This window comes from Falco punctatus (assembly GCF_963210335.1).
Source record: "Falco punctatus genome assembly, chromosome: 6".
NCBI classification, from domain to species: domain Eukaryota; kingdom Metazoa; phylum Chordata; class Aves; order Falconiformes; family Falconidae; genus Falco; species Falco punctatus.
The window spans coordinates 31,829,237-31,850,960 of record NC_137585.1 but is presented as its reverse complement, the minus strand read 5'-3'; the positions used below and the strand labels follow the sequence as shown (position 1 = coordinate 31,850,960).

General features: G+C 41.8%; 1 protein-coding gene and 1 long non-coding RNA gene across 4 annotated transcripts in view; one reads left to right on the top strand and one right to left on the bottom strand.

Annotated features, from left to right (window-relative positions):
• The window catches only part of NUAK1 (NUAK family kinase 1), a 62,757-nt gene extending 52,689 nt beyond the window's left edge, over positions 1-10,068 (top strand). For both annotated transcript variants that reach the window (XM_080394038.1, XM_080394039.1), the window contains 3 exons: positions 4,319-4,438; positions 4,738-4,870; positions 5,975-10,068. In XM_080394038.1, the coding sequence (XP_080250164.1) occupies positions 4,319-4,438; positions 4,738-4,870; positions 5,975-7,128 (1,407 nt within the window). In that variant the 3' untranslated portion in view covers positions 7,129-10,068. The remainder of the gene's footprint in view (positions 1-4,318; positions 4,439-4,737; positions 4,871-5,974) is intronic.
• LOC308066592 overlaps positions 9,554-21,724 on the bottom strand; it is a 33,398-nt gene continuing 21,227 nt past the window's right edge. The window contains exons 2-3 of one of the 2 annotated variants that reach the window (XR_013929211.1): positions 20,256-20,356; positions 9,554-18,813 (exon numbers count right to left, since the gene is read on the bottom strand). This is a non-coding gene — a long non-coding RNA (uncharacterized lncRNA). Of the gene's footprint in view, positions 20,357-21,724 lie in introns of both variants that reach the window. The other variant, XR_013929210.1, reaches the window with a different exon arrangement.

Sequence of the window (21,724 nt, the reverse complement as noted above, 5' to 3'; positions counted from 1 at the left end):
TAATCCATTAGAAATTATTATCTGACCTAAATGGGCCCCAAGCCATTTTACGTGATACTACACTAACTTGGAAACCATTTTTAAATTTTAGCTAATTAAATGAAGGGCATGAAACAGTGCATGGAGACATAAACAGCTTTTTTTAAAGAGTAAAAGTCTCTGGCAACAGTCATGTGTTGGACTACAGCAACTATGAAACACCAGTGTCTGAAAGCTGACAAAAAATTAGGTAGAGGGTGATGAGGGGAAGAAAGTGATCTGATCTGTAGTATATTATTATGTTTCCCAGGGACTTGGTGTATGTGCTGATATTTCCTGCAAACTATTACTTAAACCCCCTAAATGCAGCAAATACAAGTGAATAAAATGAGTTTTAAACACTTGTGAGACTGAACGTGCATGCAGATCTGTGGGGTACAAGGAGTTCATCCAGCCAATTAATCAAACAGTACCTTGCCCCCCCAGATACGCACCCAACTATCTTGCAGAAACCCCGAGTGTGCATGTTTCTCCTGGGATCTAGCCTGGCTGCGGAGGTCAATAGTGGGGTACAATCCTGGAGCTAAACCTCACCAAGACGCTGCAGCCTCATTTGCTTTCTTACTTTGTTCATGGTGCCATGTTCTTTAAAGAAATAATGTGGCAATGAAATTGAGGTTTCTGCAGTGTGTACAAACCCCTCTTTCCTCATCCATGTGCCAGCTGCTCACAGCACAGTTCACCTTGAAATTTACTCCGTTCTCCTTTCAGCTGCCTGCACTTGGTGACTTCCACCTTCCGGCTCTAGGTGACTCAGAGCTGCCCTGTCTGCTTGCCCTGGGTTTCTGGGCGTGGGTACAGCTGCTGCCCCCACCACGCAGTGGCAGAGCAGCCTCTCACTGGCATTTTTATCCTATTAAGAGAATATCATTGTTCATAGTATCAGACAGGCAGCACGGCTCAGGCAGCCCCCAAGCACTGAAAGAACTGCCCTGAGTTGGTGAGTTAGAAAGCCCTTTGTGGGAAGAAACTTGTGATAGCTTTAGGCATCTGCCTTTGGTGGTCTTCAAAAAAGCCTTTAGGGGAGCCTTCTTCTCTTCATGAGTTTTCAAAGGGATGGAGGATGCTAGTTTTTGGTTTATTGTATGTATGAATTTACTAGAAGAAATAGCAGCGGGGCAAGGATGTAGCTGCCTCCATTCACCCATAGCTCCTGCAGTTTGGCCTGATGAGAATCACGTCACATGTCCCCAAGCACTGCCGCTCTCCCCAGTATCTACATTCCTAAAAGGAGGGGATGAGAGAAACTGTTGCCCAGTGCGGCAGCCAGGGAATTGGTGCCTCTTGATGGCTTATCCAGACCCTGTGTCCCTGCCCCTTGCCACAACCTGCCCCCAGGGACACCTCTGTCACGCCACCTGGCACGATGGAGGGGGCCTCCTTGTTCACAGTAGGGCTGTGGCAGCTCCTGGGCTGGGAATTGTACCTAAAAGAGATGTCTAGAAGAGGTTGACATAAACTGTATGATCAACCCCAAAGTGATAGAAGGAGAGAAAAATGCAAGTATAATAGTAACATAATCCTTCTAACTGCACTTTCTCTTGGGCTGGTAAGGGGACACCAATCAGACTAACCACTAAAAACCCATGAGGGTTTCATATATACAGTGTAAGTACATGTAATTGGGATTTACCTTGCTGGAAGTCTCACTGACTGCACATACGTTTCATTTGCTTTAAGAGGCCTAATTATTTCTCTATCTACAGTACAAAGAGACAGATTCCTAAATGGGATAAAACTGACAATTTCCATGAGTGTGAACTTCATGGAATTTATAGTCCACACTGAACCAATAAATTACATCTGGTTTATCATAGCTAACAGTAAATATGAAACATACACCTCCTGAAGGGAGGGGGATAAAAGTCCATTTCCCCGCTCCTCCCAATTTAGGAAGTTTTTTTGACTTGATGCCTTAGTTCCATTTAAGTGCCAAGAACATGAAGTAATGTTGGCTTCAATTAATCTTGTTTTGGGGGGGCATGACAGTTTTAATGGGAAAAGCTGATAAACATCAGTCTGTGAGTATGGGAGTGGACTGTAACATAAATACTCTTTTCCTGAATGGTCAAAATGAAAACATGAATGCCCAAGTCTGAGACTTTCTTAGTGTGAACAATGGTATGTGTATCCCTATATATATATATATATATATATTCATGCACATCCACATACATTTTATACATTCCATGGTGTTAAGGGAATGTATTTTCTTAAGGAATCACACTGTGCAGTGTTTGTCCTTGTCTTAGCTGCATCCTGAACTAAAATAAAACTCAATGACCAGCATGAATTTTTAACACTGAAACGATCCCATTCTTCCCCTGATTGACAGGGCACACTTCATAAGGCTTAAAACCAACTTCCTGCAAGCCAGGCAGGGTGACTTGATAAGAAAATGGAATTTAGAGCAATTAAGTGCAATCTGAGCCATGAGAATATGTTTGCAGACTGCAGTTGTACACCAGCTGTTTTCAATGACATTCCAGCCATACAATGAAGATTTTACAAACCACATTTATTTAAGGGTTGAATTTTCTGCTGTGGCTTGATAATACGCTGTTTGAGGGACCGAGTGACTTCGAACTATGAATGGATGTGGTGAGATGAATTAACATTAATGAACAGGAATCACCTGCTTTTTGAGCAGGATATTATGCGACAAAATTGTCAGTGGAACACCTGAACAAGCAGAACAATAGGATAAGGTGAAGCATGAAATCTCATATTTGCCCTGTGACTTTAAAAATCTTGGGAAAATTACATCTTATAAAAAAGTTTATATTTCTTACATGGAAGTCTCTATATCTATGCATTTATATCTATTTATAAAGTGTGTGTGTGTATGTATATATATTTCTATTTTGGGGTAAAGAAATAAAATTGGGAACTTCTGCCCATACTTCACCAACCCTGTTCATTTTGGTCTCAGCTGTGACATTTTTAGGTATAACTGTAGGAGTTTAGATAGTAGCCACAAAGACTTTATGTCTCCCAAGAGTTCGCTAGACATTGCATTTAAACAGGTACTAAAGGCACTGATAACACACATTTTAGAAAGTCAGGAGTGAATGATGTAAATCCTTCTCTTTTCCATTCACTTTATATTTTCTTGAATTTTCTCTTGTGAAAATTCCTGGGATTTAATTTTGTTCCAGTAGAAAAGGCCTGAAGTACGTGAAGGAAACCTGGAGAAAACTCCTGTGTCTTATAGCTGTAATACCTTTTTTATGCCTGTGCTTTATGTCTTTTTTATATGCCTTATGTCAATAGTGGGCAGTAATAAAAGTACCTCTGGGAAACAGAAGCGTTTGGGTTTTAAACAAGATAAAAAATGAGATGTGTTGCCTTGTGCTAGAGAAACAAAGGAACTGCAAAGGTTGTGGGAGTATTTTGGTGTTGCTATCCTCAGCCTTTGTTTTGTAAGAACAAGAACAGAGAATTGAAGTAAACAAAATATTTGGACCTGATCCTGCAATTCCTACATGGGCAAAATTCCCAACAGTCTCAAGTGAAGTTTTGTTTGTGTTGGGAAAGCCGGATTTGGGCCCATTGTTTCCCATTAGGAACCAGACTTGTGTTTATTATCTCATGATAGACATCTTGTGTGCTTAACAGCTCAGATTCCTCAGCTGGAGTCCCTGAATCTGGAAGAGTTAGTGAGTGCCTCACTTTCCCCCTCCTTAAAGTGTAACTAAGTTCCAGATGATTTTAAAAATCACTTTCTTCTGTAATGCTTAGTTTCCTGTGCTTCTGTAATGCTTAGTTTCCTGTGACACTCCTGCCTGACTTCTCCTGTTGGATTTAAAGGTCCTGGCTTTTGGCTTGCATGTGTGCGTTAAGAACGGTAGTACTTTCTGCTTGCTTTCCTTTGGTATTAGTGATGATACAAGATGAAGAGCACGAAGTGGACAGCAGGCCCAGTGCCTCACAATAGGAGATCATCTTTGCAAGCATATGCAATTCATCCAGGATAAAATTACTGACTGACAGTTGGTTGTGCAGTCAGTCAGTGACCGACTGTGAATGGGACCAAAGCATCCTTATCCCTAACATGGAGGATTTAACCTGGGGACTCTTCTCCTCTGGAGGATCTTTAGAGAGAAAAGTCAAAAAATCACAGAATGATGGGTTGGCCAGGGAACTTGAGAGATTATCCGCAGTGAGACCTCTGCCCTACAGCAGGGTCAAATATAGCTAAGTCTTTCTTGATAGAGGATTTTCTGTTGCATTAAGATATTGTTAATACTACAGATACCTTGTGCAATTCTACTTGCAGATCGCTGATTTTGGACTCTCCAACCTTTATCACAAAGACAAGTTTCTACAGACCTTCTGTGGAAGCCCACTGTATGCTTCCCCTGAAATAGTTAATGGACGACCTTACAGAGGCCCAGAGGTAAGAAGGGTCGGCTTTTCTGTGATGTTATGAGGATGTCTTTGACGATAGTGTTCTTGAGGGTTAGTCTTAATGCCTGTGTTACTGCGCATGCGGGTTCACTTGGGTCTCTCCCATACTGCAAGTTCTCAAGTTGTCTTCGTTTGCTTTTATTTGCCTGTGTTTAGTCAGATGTTAGATACCGGTTTGCCCATCAGTAGGCACAGTGGGATGTGATGCTGCCCTTGTGGTGCTAATGGCAGTGAGAAGGGTGGTGATCAGCTTTTTCCTGGGCTTCACATGCATTGTCTGTATTTCAGGTTGACAGCTGGGCCCTTGGTGTATTGCTTTACACTCTGGTTTATGGAACCATGCCCTTTGATGGCTTTGATCACAAGAACCTCATCAGGCAGATCAGCAGTGGAGAATACCGTGAGCCAACACAGACCTCAGGTATAAAAAAAGAGTGAGGACAATGTATTGAGCTGATAGGAGTTCAGAATGGAGGGTTTTCCCAGCCGCTTCCAACATGTTTTGTTGTCATATTAGAACGATGAAGAAAAAAAATATTTGCCTACTGACTTCATCTGCTATCAATTCCCATCTGGGTACAGCATTTACCAAAAGCCCTTTTGAAATTAAAGTTTTATAGCAGATAGATTTTATTGCCTTGGGGAAGCTGTAATGGGCTCTTTTAACTAGATCTATGACAGTGGAAGGTCTGTTAGCTATTGCAAGTGGAATTGTTCAGACAAGCTGTAAACTGATATAACATACTGGTACAGATCAGTCCTCTACACTGTGGTATATCACAAGCAGAGAGAAGACGAATGCTCAGTGATGCAGTCTTATCCAAGAAGGCAGGCCAGAATCTGAATTAATGCCACTGCGTTCGCTTTTACTTCCACTTAGAGGATAACACGTTAAGCAGTCACCTGATGGAAAAGCATCACCTAAGTCCAGGTCATTGGTTATAATGACTCCTTCCAGCCTTAAACATATTATATTTAAATTAATATTTATCTTGTATCATTTGTTTACTGTCCCTTTCAATTTTCTACCTTCTTGCTCTCTTTATGAAAATATAGTTTTAAAATATACAGAAGACTACACTTTTTATGGAAAAAATAAATACAAAAGCAATAATGTGTCGACCATTTAAAACACCCCAATTCCCCTTTGTTTTCCTCTAAGTTTTGTAATGGTTAGAGTCAATAGGTTGGTGACTTCCTTCAGTAATATGGAACTATTCACTGATTAATACGGTACAAATATTAATGTCTTTCATAACCAAGTGTACATTTGTGAGGGTAAATCATGTTCTTCTGATAAGAAGTAGTACACAAATGCATTTTCCAACATTGACTGATGGCCAAAGCCTTGCCCCTTTTCACTTCTCGTGTTGTAAGAAGCATTATTTTTGCTCATTTGGTTGACTTCACCCTTCCAATTTAAATGGACTAAGACATTTAATGCCCATATGCCCATAATGCCCAAATGGACAAAACTAAGAATGCCCATATTCTAAATATTTTATATTCCATTCTTTGTCCACAGATGCTCGTGGTCTTATCAGATGGATGCTGATGGTGAACCCTGAACGCCGAGCAACCATTGAAGACATTGCCAACCACTGGTGGGTTAACTGGGGCTACAAGAGCAGTGTTTGTGACTGTGATGCCATGAGGGACTCTGAGTCCCCATTGCTGGCAAGATTCATTGATTGGCATCACCGTTCTACTGGCCTCCAACCAGAGACTGATACCAAAATGAAGTGCCTTTCTAAGCCCAAAGGTCCTGAAGTTACACTAGAGAGACAAAGGTCTTTGAAAAAATCAAAAAAGGAAAATGACATTGCACAGTCCATCCAGGAAGGAGGAGCTGAAAATGCATCCAAACCCACCTCCAAGAGACCCAAAGGCATCCTGAAGAAAAGGAGCAACAGTGAACATCGATCTCACAGTGCAGGTTTCATTGAAGGAGTGGTCAGCCCAGTGTTACCCTCTGCTTTTAAGCTGGAGCAAGAGTTGTGTAGGACTGGCGTAGCCATTAAAAGTGTTGTGGAGGGAGAGGTAGCGGGCAAATATGGCACTAAGCAGTCTTCACTAATGCCAAAAAAAGGAATCTTAAAGAAGACTCAGCAGAGGGAGTCCGGCTATTACTCCTCTCCAGAACGAAGTGAATCTTCTGAACTCTTGGACAATAATGATGAGACAGTAAACAGTGACACTTCTCCAGGGGTCACAGAGCCATCCAGAAATGGGTCTTACAGTCATTCCTGCAGGCGTAAGGGCATCTTGAAACATAACAGCAAGTATTCTACCAGCAGCACTGAATCTGCTTTGATTAGCCCTGACACACCAACACTGGAGGCCATGGAAGAAGTGGTCTTGCCTGGGGATGCATTACCTCGAAGTTACAGTCGCCCTTCCAGTGTGATTAGTGACGACAGTATTTTGTCCAGTGACTCCTTTGATTTGCTGGATTTGCAAGAGAACAGGCCAAACAGACAGAGGATACGGAGCTGTGTCTCTGCTGAAAATTTCCTCCAGATCCAAGACTTCGAAGGACTTCAGAACCGCCCACGGCCACAATATCTAAAGCGTTATCGCAACCGTCTGGGGGACAGCAGTTTTTCTCTTCTCACAGACATGGATGATGTGACTCAGGTCTACAAGAAAGCCCTAGAGATCTGCAACAAGCTCAACTAGCAGAGGGAAGATGGAAAGGGAGGGAAGGGAGTTTTTCTGTGTACCTTTATGATGGAGTAGGCCAGGTCACTGATTTGCTGACAATGGTAGGTTTTGCTTCAAAGGAGCTGACTATGCCTACTGAGCTGAACTCCTAGTGAAGTAGACCCAAAGCCATCTCACACTTCTCTAATTTTGTGTCCTCAAAATATTACCTACCTAACCAGAGAAAAACCTTTGGTCTTTGTATATGTGATGAAATCACATCAGTATCTAGCAGACAAAAGCATCAAGATTTGATGCCTCGAAGTCAGAGCTAGACAGAATTAAAACTGGAAGTGAGGGACACATGTTTTGAGAGGTTTGTAATTAATATTGGATTAGCTTTATCAAGAAATGAACTGAATTCTTCAAGTCAAATTTGGATGTCTTTTAGAAAGACAGCCTTTATTTCCCCCTGAAGTTATTCATCTGGATACAGTCATTGCACATTGGAAATCTTTGGCTTGCGTTACGCAGGAAGCCAGGCTAGGTGATCACCATGGTCCCTTCCACCATGGTGGCCTGAGAGGTTCTAAGCACATTCTGGGACGGATAATTTGAGAGGCTCACCCCAGAATAACCTCACGAGGTGTCTGTGGAAAAGAGGTGGAGCAGGCATTCAGATCTTGGCCCCTCCACAGCTGTTGCTGTTCAGTGAGCAGGAGGCCCTAATATTGTTTCCAACCTCTGCTCCTACTAGCAAAAACAGAGTCACAGAAATGATGATGGGAACTGGAAGGAATGGATGTTATCAGCAGATAAATGACCTTTTAAGGCATTTCAACCTGTGTGTTCAATGTGTGACTCTTCCAAAATGGCCAGCCAGATGAATGCCCGAAGATGGAACTAACAAAGGGTCTCAAGGGTTAACTGACCCTCCAATCTAGAGTTCAGTCGAAGTCAGCAAATGGTGCCACTTTGCTGTTAGCTTGTAGTATTTGAGGGTGACAGGTAATTTGTGACCAGAATGTTAGGCAAGGAGAAGATTGTAGCATGTAGGAAATGGATAGAGGTCAGAAAGTTAGTGGAAAGATGCCTTTCTCCAAATGAAAATGTTTCTAGGTAGGTTGTAATGGAGCAGAAAGAATTGAGCAATGAAATGATAATGGTAGATTTGATAACATGGTTAACATAAAATTGCAGGCCATGCTCTATATAGTGTAGCTGGTACTTTGTGTGCAATGATACCAGTTTGAAAAAAAATGAGAGGGATATGTGTTTGTGTTCTCAGACATATCTAACTATCCAGATTGAAGGCTTCAACTCCCATAAAGGTACCACATGGGTCTACTGGATTACCTGAATGTACGCCTATGTCAGAAAGGCACTGTGTGTTTGACAGGCCCGGGCAAACTGGAATCTTAAGGCCCATTTCAATCTCATTTCCTTGAGCACATAGCCCCTGGCTGTCTTGGAGATGCACTGGTGCGAGTAGGTGGCAGGTTTCAGCCTATGATGTCAAAGGTTCCATAGCTGCAAAATTATCTAGACACATACCCAGAGCAGAGGAGCACGGGGCAGGCTCTGTTCTGACTCCTACCCTGTAACTGGAACTGAAAGAAGAATTTGGCCCACTGTATCCCAAGTCCTAGAGACTGTGTGGAAATGGAATGGGGTTCCTCAGGATTCCCTGGGAATCTGAGATAAGCCCACAAATCGTTGGTGTCAGAGGCAGGGAGCTATTTCAGTTGCAGATTCCTTATTTGGTGTATCTTGGTACTTAAGTCTGTTTAGTCCTCCTAAAAATCAGCTGGGGTGCCTAGCATAAAGATGAATGAGCTTGGATTTCCTAAATCAGTTAATCTTCTTCTATGGAGAACCTTTACTTATTGTGAAACACTGGACCAAATTTGGCCCTGGAGTAAACAGCATCAATACCATGAAATCTGTGAGAGGAGTGCTCTCAGGTGGTCAAGTGAAATTTGGCTCACTGTCCATTTGCTCAGGAAGGGCAACTGCAGGTCATTTCTCTGTAGATGTGTACCTCTCTGTATGATACTCAGATGTCCCGTCTTCTCACAGGCCCTGCATGTGCTCTTTTAGCCCATCCCAAATCAACACCCCATTTTGCAGTGTATTGAGTTAACAGGTTTGCTGTGGTGCATTTTAAAACAACTCAGTATAGTCTCCATGGCCTTTCTGAAACAAGGATGGATGTGCTTTGCAGCCACGGCTTGTTACTCGTGCCCCGGAGCGTAGGAGCCAGATCCTCAGCTGGTGTAGATCAGTGGTGTCCCACTGACATGCTGGAGCATCACGTCGGTGGGGTTACACTGATTGACACCTTCCCTGCAGGTCTGGTGCTAAACCTTGAATGGGTTAATAGAGGTTTCAGGATGAAGGGAAGGGAGCTCAGCCGTGGCAGGGAAGCGAGGAGCACCCCAAAGGCTCGTATCTCCCGAGGCTCTTGCCCAGGCCTGCTTCCTCGTGTACAAATGTGAATGAGTGAGTGACTGCTTGCTGCCAAACTGGAAATGTTATGTAGGGATTTACTGGCATGTTACTGGCATGTTACATGTTTACTGGCATGTTATCATTCCTAGAAGAGAAGAAAAAAAAAAAAAAAACTTGACTGCACATTGTTATTATTAGTGTTGTGATTTTTATTTAATTTTTTTGTAATACAAAGTTGACTTTTTTATTTGAATTTGTCTTTTTTTTTTTATTTATTGGTCTGAAAGCCATTTCAAAGGTATAATAATATATTTGGTGTAATTTAATTGGTGCAACGTTATTTTACAGCTCCAGCCAAAATTGTTTGGTGTTATTTTTTGGTTTTTTGTTTTTTCTCCCAATCCTTGGTTGGTCTGAGGTCTATGAGGCACACAGGGGAAAACGCTGGATAATCACCCGAAGTGTTTGTATTTTTAATCTGATACTGTTTTTTATTAAATAAAATGAAATTAATGTAACTGTGAAGGGTCTCTCTCACTCACTCCTTTTTCTTTTTCACTGTACATCAGCATAAGCTGAAGCCAAACGGTAATGAACCTGTCATGCAGAAATACAGCAGCATCTCAGCACATTGTACCAAGTTGTTTATGCAAAGCTTCTTGGCTCGTTTGTGCATTTGAATATAATGTGGGTGGCTGCAGAGACTCCCGTGCTACGAAGTATTTGGCACTGCAGAACAACCCAGAGCTTTCAGCTGTAGAAATGTTTGGTGGAGAAGAACAACTGACTGGGCTTTCTCTGCCAGAGATGAAAGGGGTTTGTGGGTCAGGTGTGCTTCAGGTGAGACAGAGCAGGCTGGCTGACCAGACACGACACAACTCATTTGTAGGCCAGAGACAGATGGTCACGGTCCTTTTCCCTCCCTGGCAGGGAGAGGGACACTTTATTGGCAATGTTAATGTTCCTGTTGGTATAATTTAGGGGTTATTTGGGCAAAAAGACGGGTGATCATCCAGTGCTGTCAAATGTGGGATGATTTCAGTCAGATGTCTTTGAGCAGCCAGCATAATCAGCTGGTGAGAGGGAAAAAGGGAGTCAGTTTTCTTTTTTTTGGAGTACCCTTGATAACCAGAAGGCTTTAGATTGTTTTTCTTGGAAAACAGGTGGGCATCATAAGGGAGATTGGGTGTTAGGTATGCTGTGTGTGCTGGGGACTTGTTAAAATGAAGGAAATGGTTGGCAATGTCGTAACATTGGCTCTGAGCAGGACACCATTAAACTTCACCCTTGATGCAGCCAGCCAAGATACCTGTGGTGTATATTCTGCTTTTTAAATTACAGGCGGTTTAGATTAGGACCCAAATTTTGGATATCATGCAAAAAAGACTTTTTTTTTTCTAATTAATTTTCTTTCTCTTGAGCCTTTTAAAGCAAGAAGCCATGGCTGTAGGTGCTAAGTTTATTCATTATGACCACTTAAGAAACAGTAGGAATAAAGGGAAAAAACCAACGATGCAGAAAGGCAAACAACTGTTAATACATAACAAAGGGAATGATTAGCTGCTGTATAATAATTGAATCAGAAATTGTGAGGTATGTATTCAAAGTCAGCACGTGTGTTCTTGTACCTGAGGTGAATAAGGTCTAACTGTGTGGGTGCTGAGTGGTAGAAAATGTAATGCTAGTCTCTTCTGTAACAGCAATTATGTAACAACTTTTTTCTTTTTTTTTTTTTTTTAACACACTGGGGGGAAAAAAGTGAAGTTGAGGCTGAACCCTTTGTTCTGTTTTAAAAATTACTTTTAGAAGGAAAGTTCTGGATGGCTGGGTATGGTGTGCGTATGTGGCAAGCACTGAGAAGTAATTACATACATGTTCGTACAGCTCTGAGAGTGCACACTTCTGGGGTGGGGCGAGGAGGTGGGCGTCTAATTTTCCTATTTATTAAAGGAGATACGTGTGCAGTGATAGGCCTTAGCTGAAGTTACATAGTAAGTCTGTAGCCAGACCTGGTCTTCTTTCATGCTTGCTCCACAGGGATTCTAGTGTTTCTCAGGAATTGTTGAATTTTTATGGATTGGGCAAGACAGGAGCAAGGCAGCAAGACAGGAGCCTTGGGAGCTATGCAGATGAGTGACAAAAACAACAGTGTTTTTTTTATACAGCCACAAATAGTCTTGTCCATTATAACACTTTCTTTACCTCTGAAAGTCAATAATCTCAATTGTTGATCCTGCGAAGACTGTGCATGTGCATAACATGATAATGTCAGGGATCCCTCTCGCTTCAGTGGTAGGCTGGCTGAAGTCCAGGGTCCAGCTCATGTGAACAGCGCAGCCTGATGCCAAGTGACGCTTCCATGTTATCAGCAGAGCACTTGGAGGCCAGCACAAAGACCTGCAGGAGAGCCCGACACTGCTCCTCAAGGCTCAGTGGCCCCAAGGTACTGGTGCAGAGGGAGAGGACTTGTGCTGGCACAGCTGGAGGCAGCTCTCTTCCAGTGCTGTCACAGCCTCTGCGGTGGTGCCCACAGCCAGCCCGTAGTGCTGGCAAGAGAAACAAAATTCAGAGTGATTGATACAGCACGTAGAAGCTATAGAAGTTTGCATTTCATTTGTTGTCATGTCTCTTCTCACAGAAGAGACTGGTCTCCATTTAAAGACTTCAGGGACTGTGGAAGCAAGGTACTAAATTGAGGTGAAGAGATGGCATTTTTAGTTATTGCAGAGAGGTGTATTCACAGATAAATTTGCTAGTGACTCTATAAGCATGTGTAATAATAAACTTTGCAACACCAGAGCCTCAGTTATAGCTACAGGGTAAGTCATAACTAGTCCAATGAAGGGAGAAGTAATTTACTCATGTAAATTTTGTGTATATGAGAAGGTTATCAGTTTACTTAAACATTTATCTCAGTGATTCACATCTCATTTTAATGAGATGCTTCTGGAGACAAATCTGCAGGAATGCTTTTGTTGAGCCATTAGAAACTGGTGTTTGCTAGCATCCACCCAGGCTCTCTGGTATCTGTCCCAGGGTTACTGGTTTCAGGGTTTCAGCTGAAAGTTTTACCACAGAAAAGAACAAATTGTGTTTCCCCTGATTAGTATTGTCTGGTGGAGCTGTCTTTTCCTCCTTGCCAAACCAAGACACCTTTCTCATAAAAGACTGAGTAATTTGGCTAAAGAAACAACATTTTTGGATAGACAATCTGAGTATTTTGTTACTGGCTATCTCTCTCTAGTCCTTGCCTCCCGCCCCATATTTCCTGGAATTTCATCAGTGCAGAAAAACCTTTGCTTTGTGTATCATCTGGCAATACAGAGCCCTGTGCTTTTAAGGACATTATATGTGTTTGCACTGATGCTTCATTGTTCCTTGTAAAAGCATTTTACAAGACAATTTTATGCATCACCAGAAGGCTCCTCATCCCAAATCATGTGCTGAGCCTAGAGCTCACACTGAGAAGAAGTGCACGAGGTCCAGGGCCATGAAGGGAATGGATAGGTGACTGCCATCAAAATAAGGAAATCAGCTGTGGGTGTTGGCCACAGGTGCAATTGCAGGTCAGGACATCACCCTACCTCATTTATCAAAGCAGCTCTACTGCCAGTGTGAACTCACGTTTTTTTGACATTGGGCACCTCTGAAAACTCAGTCTTAAGTTTTCTCTCAATGTGCACCCAGCGCTGAAACCTTTGCTCCCAGAGACCATGTGAAAATGTTGGCATCAACCTGCCTTGACGTTTTCTTTTTGCCCTTTCCCCTTTCACTTTATCCTGTTTATTTAACACAAATAATGTCCCTCACTCTCTTCTGTAGCCTAAATCTTGTTTGCTATCCTGTTTAGTTTTGCTCTGTTGACTGTGTAATATCTTGCCAGGATGGTGGGTTGGACTTTGCTCACAAGGTGCTTTTGCAGTGCTAACCCTGCCCGTGGTATTGCCTCTGATTCGGAGGCTGTTTGGGTTGCCAGCTGAAGGCACAGACTTGTTCTGCAGCGGCAGCTCCAGCTCTGGTGCTCTGCAGCAGATAACTTTTCTTCCTGGATGCAGAAACTCTGGATGGGACCTTGAGCTAATAGCAGGGCACTCTCTGAAAGGGACACCATGCTGAGGAACAATTACAAAGCTGGGCTGCCAGGACAAATGGATTAGACCAACCGAATATAAATCCCTGGAATTGGTGGTGAGATTATATTCTACCCGGCAGGAATTCACTTAGAAAACTGTACCTCTTTCATAGGCTGGGGAGATACTATTGCACTTAGAAATAGAGGCAAGGAACAGCTGTAGAAGAACTGGCTGAAAAGCCAAGGAGGATGGAGAGTTTGTCTTGTGGCTCTGCAGTATATAGAGTTTATTAGCAGACCCTTCCAAATTTCAGCCTCGGAGATAATAGGACAAGACATACTTTAAATAGAACCAAAGGGAAAACAAATTCATAACAGATGTTAGGAAATATGTAAATATATGTTTATATTTACATATAAAGCCCTAGCTGCCTGCCAGGCAAGTTTGTTAGGACCAGAGTATGTGTCATCATCCTGGCTGCACTGGGAATTATCAAAAATATTTCTTTAAATGTTCCTTCAAACTCTGTTGTTCTCTTTAGCTGCACGTCCCAGAGCTTGACAGTTAATTTGAAAGATTTCTTGAGACGAGGGATCTGCTGCCTGAGAAGAGAAGTTTGTTAAATTCCCATACAACTCAGTGCCATAAGGAATGTTCAGTCAGCTCTGTCCCTTAGAAACCCCAGGGTAGTTAATCTCCTTGTGCTCACAGGAAAAAATTGTGCCAGAGTGGAAAGAAGCAATGGGTGATGTCTGAGTACTACATCCCCAGATAGTGCAAAGTGATGTTGACCCAGCCCAGACAAGCATCCAGCCTTAAAATATAAATCCATATTATTCTGAAATTCTAGCTGGTTTCAGTGGGTATGGCTTCAGGTCCCACATGCTCACCATTTGGTTTCCCCATATGAAGAGTTCTGGATTTTCAAAAGTGGTTTCCGAAATAGCTCTTTCTGAGAAGTCAGTTTGAGCTGCCTGCACCTGAAGTTTTGAAACTGATGGCCACCTTCTGATCCTCATGACTTCAGCCTGAGCCATGGTCACTTCCTGCTTGCAAGGATAAGGCTTACATGTCCTCAGGCTGGACATTTCAAAATGGAGATACTCCAAACCAGCAACTCTGAACTCTTTAGCCTTGCCTTAGCTGACAAGAGTCTTTCAAATCACTGACACACCAGGGCATTGTATAAGTCCCTGCTTCCAAGATTTTTGGGAAACTGCACAGTTCTTCAGCAGAAATGGGATTTAGTGTTAGTGATGTTTTTCTAGGAAATCAAAATGGTTTTATTTTTTCAGGATTGGATGACTTGGAGTACTGTTTAGATGAGAGGGAGCCTCAGCCACTTGCAAACAAGACACTTGCAAAGCTCCCAACAGCCCAGATCTTGTGCTATAGTTCAATAAATCTGTCATTTCCTAAGGGAAGTGAATTGGTGCTGTTGGTCAGGTTTGTAATGTGGCCTTAACCCAGCATATCCCACCAGATCAGGGCCAACAGCATGTAGACCAATCCATGTCTGGATGGGCATAGAAATTGCCCTCCTTTGACATTAATAGAGAAGGCAGGAACAGCTCAGATGTTAAGTAGTACATGAAAAAAGTCACCTGGTCTTTGAAGATATAACTGCAGTGGCCATCAGAGTTCCTTTTCACTGGAGCCAAGATGCTATCTTCTGCGAAGTGCCAAATTAAGGCTCTAACGTGGCAATGGCTTAGCTAGGTAACTCTGGAAGAAACAAAACTATTGATGATTATAGAAAATGAGGCAGAGTACGGGCTACGTTTTGTCTTAGTGAAAGAGCAGAGCGACAGTCTTTTCTTGCACTGGAGAGAAGTGAATAAATCCATTTCCTTCTGGTGTTTAATTCTAAAATTGGAGCAGTCTTACTGGAGCCTCCTTCACTACTTTTCCCATAGCAAATGCAAGCGGTTAGGTTTGCTCACAATCAACCTTGTGAGGAAACTGCAGGTTTGCACCTTGTCACCATTTGCAGCAGAACTGCAATACTGTGCTGAGGAGAGGATTCTGCTTGGTAACAGGCAGAAGGAGAGCTCTTAGAGCCCCTCCAGGGAGCCCTGGTACAAACACAACTGTAGCATGAGAGAGGGAACACAGCCCATAATGTGCTTGAATGGGGCTGTCAAGGACAGCTTTTGTTAAAGTCCTGCCATGCAAAAAAGGGAAGATTTGCATATTTTCTCCTCTGACATTAGCATGCCCTCCCGACACCTGCAAAATCACCCTTGCCACAGAGGCCTCTTCTAAAAATACTGCAAAAAATCCCCACGTGTTGTGAGAGAACCTGACTGCTTCAAACAGCAGAAAAGCCATTTTTGTCAACACACTAAATCTTAATTAAAATTGTACCCATTACACTGTAAAGTTATCTGGCTTTTCTTTTGGGAAAGCTGGTACTACTGAGACAGGAATTTGCCCATCTAGTTTATATGTCTTCCCCCTCTTAAACTGTTTCTTTTGAAGAAGCCCTGGTCAAAAGCTGAAGCAGGGTCCTCCAGTCATAGAAATGATGCTCGAGTCAGTCTGAGAAATGAACCAAAAATTACATGACTTATTACCAGTCACCACTTGTCCACACAACCTGCATTGAACATTGTCTATCTAGTGGCAAATTCCCAGAAATACTGTGAGGCCATACCGACTGACTGCTCACTGGTAGGAAATGTGTTGGAAGTATCAGAAGGCTCCAGATTAATTTAGTCCTCTGCCCTAGTATATATACTCCTCACTCCTGGTAAACACTCCAAACAAACATTTAGTTGGCTGCGCTCTGAAAGGACAGTGAAAGCCTCAGAGATGGTACAATTTGCCTATCTACTGCAGAGTTCAAAAGAGATTTGATCTTTCACCACAAAAATATCCACACTCTCTTTCACATGCATGTGAATAGAAAGCCTTTGTTCAGATCAAGCCAAGAAGAAATAAACTATTGTTGGAAGGTCATTTCATCTTGCTTCGAGAGGTGGGGAAGAATTACAAAAAATAACCAAATGTGGTCTTCTTACCAGTGATTACAGATATTGCCTTTCAGCAGAACAGGCAAGTTTTTGTTAGATCTATTTTTGTATTGGACTAATTCATTGTAGGTTCAGGCTAGGGTTTTATAGAAGTTTTAGGTACCACCGTTCCTGAGTGTCCAACTTGAGACACCCTAGCAAGGTTTGTTTTTTAGAGAATGAGTGGTTGCTGTGAGGAAACAGCAAATGCAGTCACCCAGTCTGCACTGCAGATCTTGATAGTTGCTTATTTGACTGGTACTTGTCAGCATTCAGGAAATTATGAGTTCACCTTGCTATTAGAATATGAAAGACTTCCAGTAATCTGTTCTGTATTGATATTTGGAGGCTTTGCTTGGATTTCATACTCCACCTTAATGTAAGTCCACCGCCAGGTTGGCAGCAGCCACATTAAGTCCATCTTCCAGCAAAACACCACCGCTTTTATAAAGAAGAGTTTTGGCTACAACTAATAAATTCATTCTAAACAGAGGGCAGGGAAGGGGTATATGTGACATTTCAAATATAACTCTGCCAGGATTTCCTGTAGTTTAGGCTTTTTATGAAATCTTCCCCCTTATCTCTCTCATATGAGGCCTGATTCAGTAAATTGCTCCTATAAATAACTTTCATATGTTTAAAGGTAGGCCTGCCTGTTCCTTGCTGACTCAGGGGTATGGCTTTCTATCTGACAGTGAAATGCTATCCAGGAAAATCCCCAAAGGTCAGTTTTCAAGTATTATTTTTTGACATGAACTCAAAGAGGCTGGAAAAAGCTCTTCCGTAGTGGTTTTCTATAAAAAACCTAAGGAATATTATATATCTGTCTTTCAGCAAATCTGAAGCTTTGGTACAAACCACAGGTTGCCTGGCTATGTCCTGTTTTCTTCTATTTTGAGTATTTATTTCTGAGGATAAATGGCTTGTGGTAGTCCATCACACAAATGGTCATTAACAAATCAAAGCTGAGATTTTAAAAAAACATTCAGCATAAGCCTAGACCTGCTTTTGTTCAAGTTACTAGCAAAATCCCCAGTGATTTTTTTTTCTTTTTCTGCAGATAGCCCCTCAAAAGCCTATTCTATGCCTTTGCCCCAGAAGAAAATCTTCCCATTTCTGGTAGAATCCTTATAGGAGTTACTGCATGAGGCATGAACACTTTGGCAAGATTATAATGGCTGCCCTGATCTTTTTAAAATATAATTATGAATTCAGAAGGAATTCAATCAACAAGCTTAGTGATGGAGAGAAAAGCTGAAGAGGTTGTTCCAGTACATCCAGCATGCCTGTAATTTTTAAATTTTGTAGCCCATAAAATCTTCCCTGCTGTAGTGGACAGGTCATCCTCACCTACATCTAAAATGACCGGGTTTATATGCAGATTCTTCTTTCCCCAATAGCATAGGTAACCTCCTTAGGCTATGGTTTAAACTTCCCTAAAAACCCAACAAAAATAATAAAGATGACCTTTAACCTGTTTGATTTCTTTTTAAGTGCCAAAGTAAAGTAAACTCTCTTTGAAGGAAAGAAAAGAAGCAAAGCCAGAGCTCAAAGCAAATGGGTATCGCAGGGAGTCTCTCCACAGCTCTTTCTATCCTGACTTTTCTTGTCACCTCATGGGCCATGTAGCACATCCCAGCACAGGCACATACCGGGCACGTCATCAGCAGCCTCCATCGCAAGCCCAGATCTTCTTGCTCCAAAGGTGCCATCACAGCCAGGAAACCTCCTGAATCTCTGCTACATTGTCCCTCCTGAACATCCTCTGTTCCACACACACCTTGAGCTGAATGACTTCAGGGATTCCCTTGGGGTTTTTTTTTGTACCCCACTTCCACCATTGGTTTGAGTTTTTTTCTTGGAGCTCGGTCGGTTTCTGCTGATTGCTAATCGAGGGCCAGGGTGCCAAGACCACCTGTTTTCCTCCATTTTTTCCAAGTTAATTTGATTGGTGGGTTTGCGCAGGCAACAGCAGAGACCACTTCCTAGCTGGACAACACATTGCATGGTTCATTCTCACTGGCTCCCCTAAGACAGGGCTAATTTATAACTTCTGCTGGGGCAGGCAATTTACTTTAAAAGTAGATAGCCAAGTACAGGAAGGGGCTGGTGGGTGATGAAGCAGTTGGTTTCTGTGCTGGGAATCCCCATTAGGCTGAATGAAGGTTATCTTCTTTGCTGAGCTGCAAAGCAAGAATGGAAAGTCACACCGGGTTGCCTCAGACCTGCAATAACTTGCCGAGCTAGCGGCCTCTGCTCTGCCAGATAAAGCAGATGAGAAGGCCAGCTTGCCTGCATCCAGATGCATTTCTTTCAGTTGAGTGTCTGCTCCTGACTGCTTATCCAGCTTTCTTCCTACTCCTAAAAATGAGTAATGTTATAATATTTTTTGTATTTTAAAAAGATGAACTAAGAAATAAAACTGTAGGCTGCACCTTCTGTGCACCCTCCCATATTTTTTGATCATTGCTGTCTCTGTGGGCCACATTGCAGGTTGCGAACTCCTTGGGGGGATACAATAACATGTACATAACTATGCAATTTTTATGCACATTTATACAACAGTCCTTAGCTGAGCACAACTCTTGACTGATGTCATGATTACTCATGACAGTGTCATGGAGGCTTCAGGCTTTTGTTCCGCTTTCATGATGGCTATGGGGAGTGGCACTGGGCAGATCTTCCAGAAGTACCATTGCCAGGAAAAGAAATGAAAGTCATCTATAATTTTGCTTCTGTCAGTGAGTGAAATCTGCTGTTCAGGACATTTTGAGTTATTGTAATAACAAAAGCAGCTCCCTCTCATTTTAATTTTCATTTGCCTGGACTTGGATCTTTCTCTCAAGTTTTCCACACTTGTATTCATTATGAACTTATTGTGAGCTAAAACCAAAGAAACTGAAGATCTGCATAGTGTGGTTACTGTCTAAGTGGTTTTGGGTACAGCCACATTCTCAAAGGAAAAGTTGTGAAAACAGTATAAGTCGCTGGAAAAAACGAGACATTTTTTTCAGCTTCCCTTCAAATTGCAATTAAAGCATTTTGTTTAAATTCCAAAATTTCAAAAACTTCAAGCAGCCACACTGATCACTCATTCTGCAGCTGTATTTGGGGAGACTTGGGAAGTTGCAAATAAGAGGCCTAAAGAACAAAGACTTCTGCCCTCAGGAAGGATATTAATATTGAAGGAGGCCTATACTTGAGCATACTTCTACCCCTGCTTCAGGGGATTTTCTTGCAGCAGGGATTTTCCTGCTTCATTTGCTACCTTCCCTGAAGGCATTTTGACTAGTCGGATTCCTCTTTACACATTTTGTCATAGCTATGGTATTTGAGGGAGACAAAGTGAAAATCTATGAATCTGTACACATACAACGAAGGAAGGAGTTGTTAGTATATACTTAAGGGCAAACAAAGGATTAGCTTCTAATCTGCCCCTTTTGCTTAACAGAAGGTACAGAGATTTACCAGACATGACTTGCATCTGTTTAAATTACAGCTTATCATTTAGAAAATAACCAACTTTGGTACAAGCATTCCAGTGGATGAAGAACCAATTGCATTCCTTAGGAAATTGCTTCAGTCATTTATTACTAATACATGAAACTGAGATTTTCAGAGTCACCTTGAGAACTGAGCAGCCCAAGTCCTGAAGGCAGTTCATCTTTAAAATCTCCATATGGACAAATTTCTTTAGCATTTCAATAGCGTCCCTCTGGAACATGTCTGAAACGGAAAGTATTATTAAGTCCCTGAAGTCTTTTGATCTCAAGGAGAAATTTAAAAATGGTTGGAGAATATGAATACTCAATGCATGTCCACCAAGTGCATTTAACCCCCTGCCCCTTTCTCCCCAAAGATTTGGCTATATACTAAATAATGACTGAATGAGTAAATAGATATTGCCTGTGGCCAGAATCAATAGGTGTGCAAAACATTTATCTGGTTAAGCTTCCATCTACTCCTGTGGGATGCATATGCTGGAAAATGCTTCCCTTTCATTAACAGAGATCTGAAAAATGGAGTTTTGGTATTCTGTAGCCGATGCTCAGAGAGTGAGGGCTGGGACATTGGAGTGCTTGCTTCACTTATGCAAAGCAAAAAAAAACCAGTCTTGGATAATATTTTCTGAATTGTTTTGGAAAAAAAAGTAATTTTTCCCCATCAGTTAACAAATTTCCATGACAGGTAAATTAGTCTTCCAGTAGTGTTCTACTGTTGCCAGTCTATCCATAAAATGTGCATAAAATTCCTAGTTAATCTCTTATAGCAATTAACTTTGAAAATACTGCAGAGGGTTTGAATTCTGTAAATATTAATTGGTATAAATATTCAAAGGAGACCCTAAAGTATTTGACAGTGAAGCTAAGTTTGTATTACAAAGAGCAAAAAATTCACCTGGAATAGAAACCATCCCAAATCTACTGTCTGATTTTCTGATGCCTCTTCCTACTGTTATCAGTGATGGCGTGTGAAAAACAACCACAAAATATGTAGCTTCATCATACCAGAAAGACACGTAAGTAGGAGAATGGAACTGGATTTCAAGAAAGCAAGCTGGATTTATGGAGGAAGATTAAAAAAGCTAATTATGTTTAACTTGGCTGACAGACAGCTAAAAAAGGGATATGATAACTGCCTACAAATATTTGAAAGATGCAAAATACACCAAGGAAAGATGGAAACAGTTTGAGATGAAGTCTGGTAAAGCAAAATTTAGGCTGGGTAGAATGCTAACAATGAGACCTGTCAGACTGCAGAAAAGTTTCCCGAGGGAATTAGCCGACACCTCATTAAAAATACCTTGGACTGAAGGGGATTGCAGGGAATAATCCTTCAGTGAAAAAGCCAAGGACCAGGGAGCTTCAGAGGCCACATTCTGTTCAAGTATCAGTGATGTTGTCAATAAGATATGATTTTAAAGGTTTTTTCCCAACAATGTTTTAAAGACAGATATTTATTTCCACCCTGACAAACAGTAAGTATAAGGAAGCTCTTTTTGAGGGAAATTACTCTTTTCATGGAAAAACTGGAACATCAAGGGAAAGTCACTGTATTTGGAACTGGAGCTGTGCAACACACCAAAATGGTGCC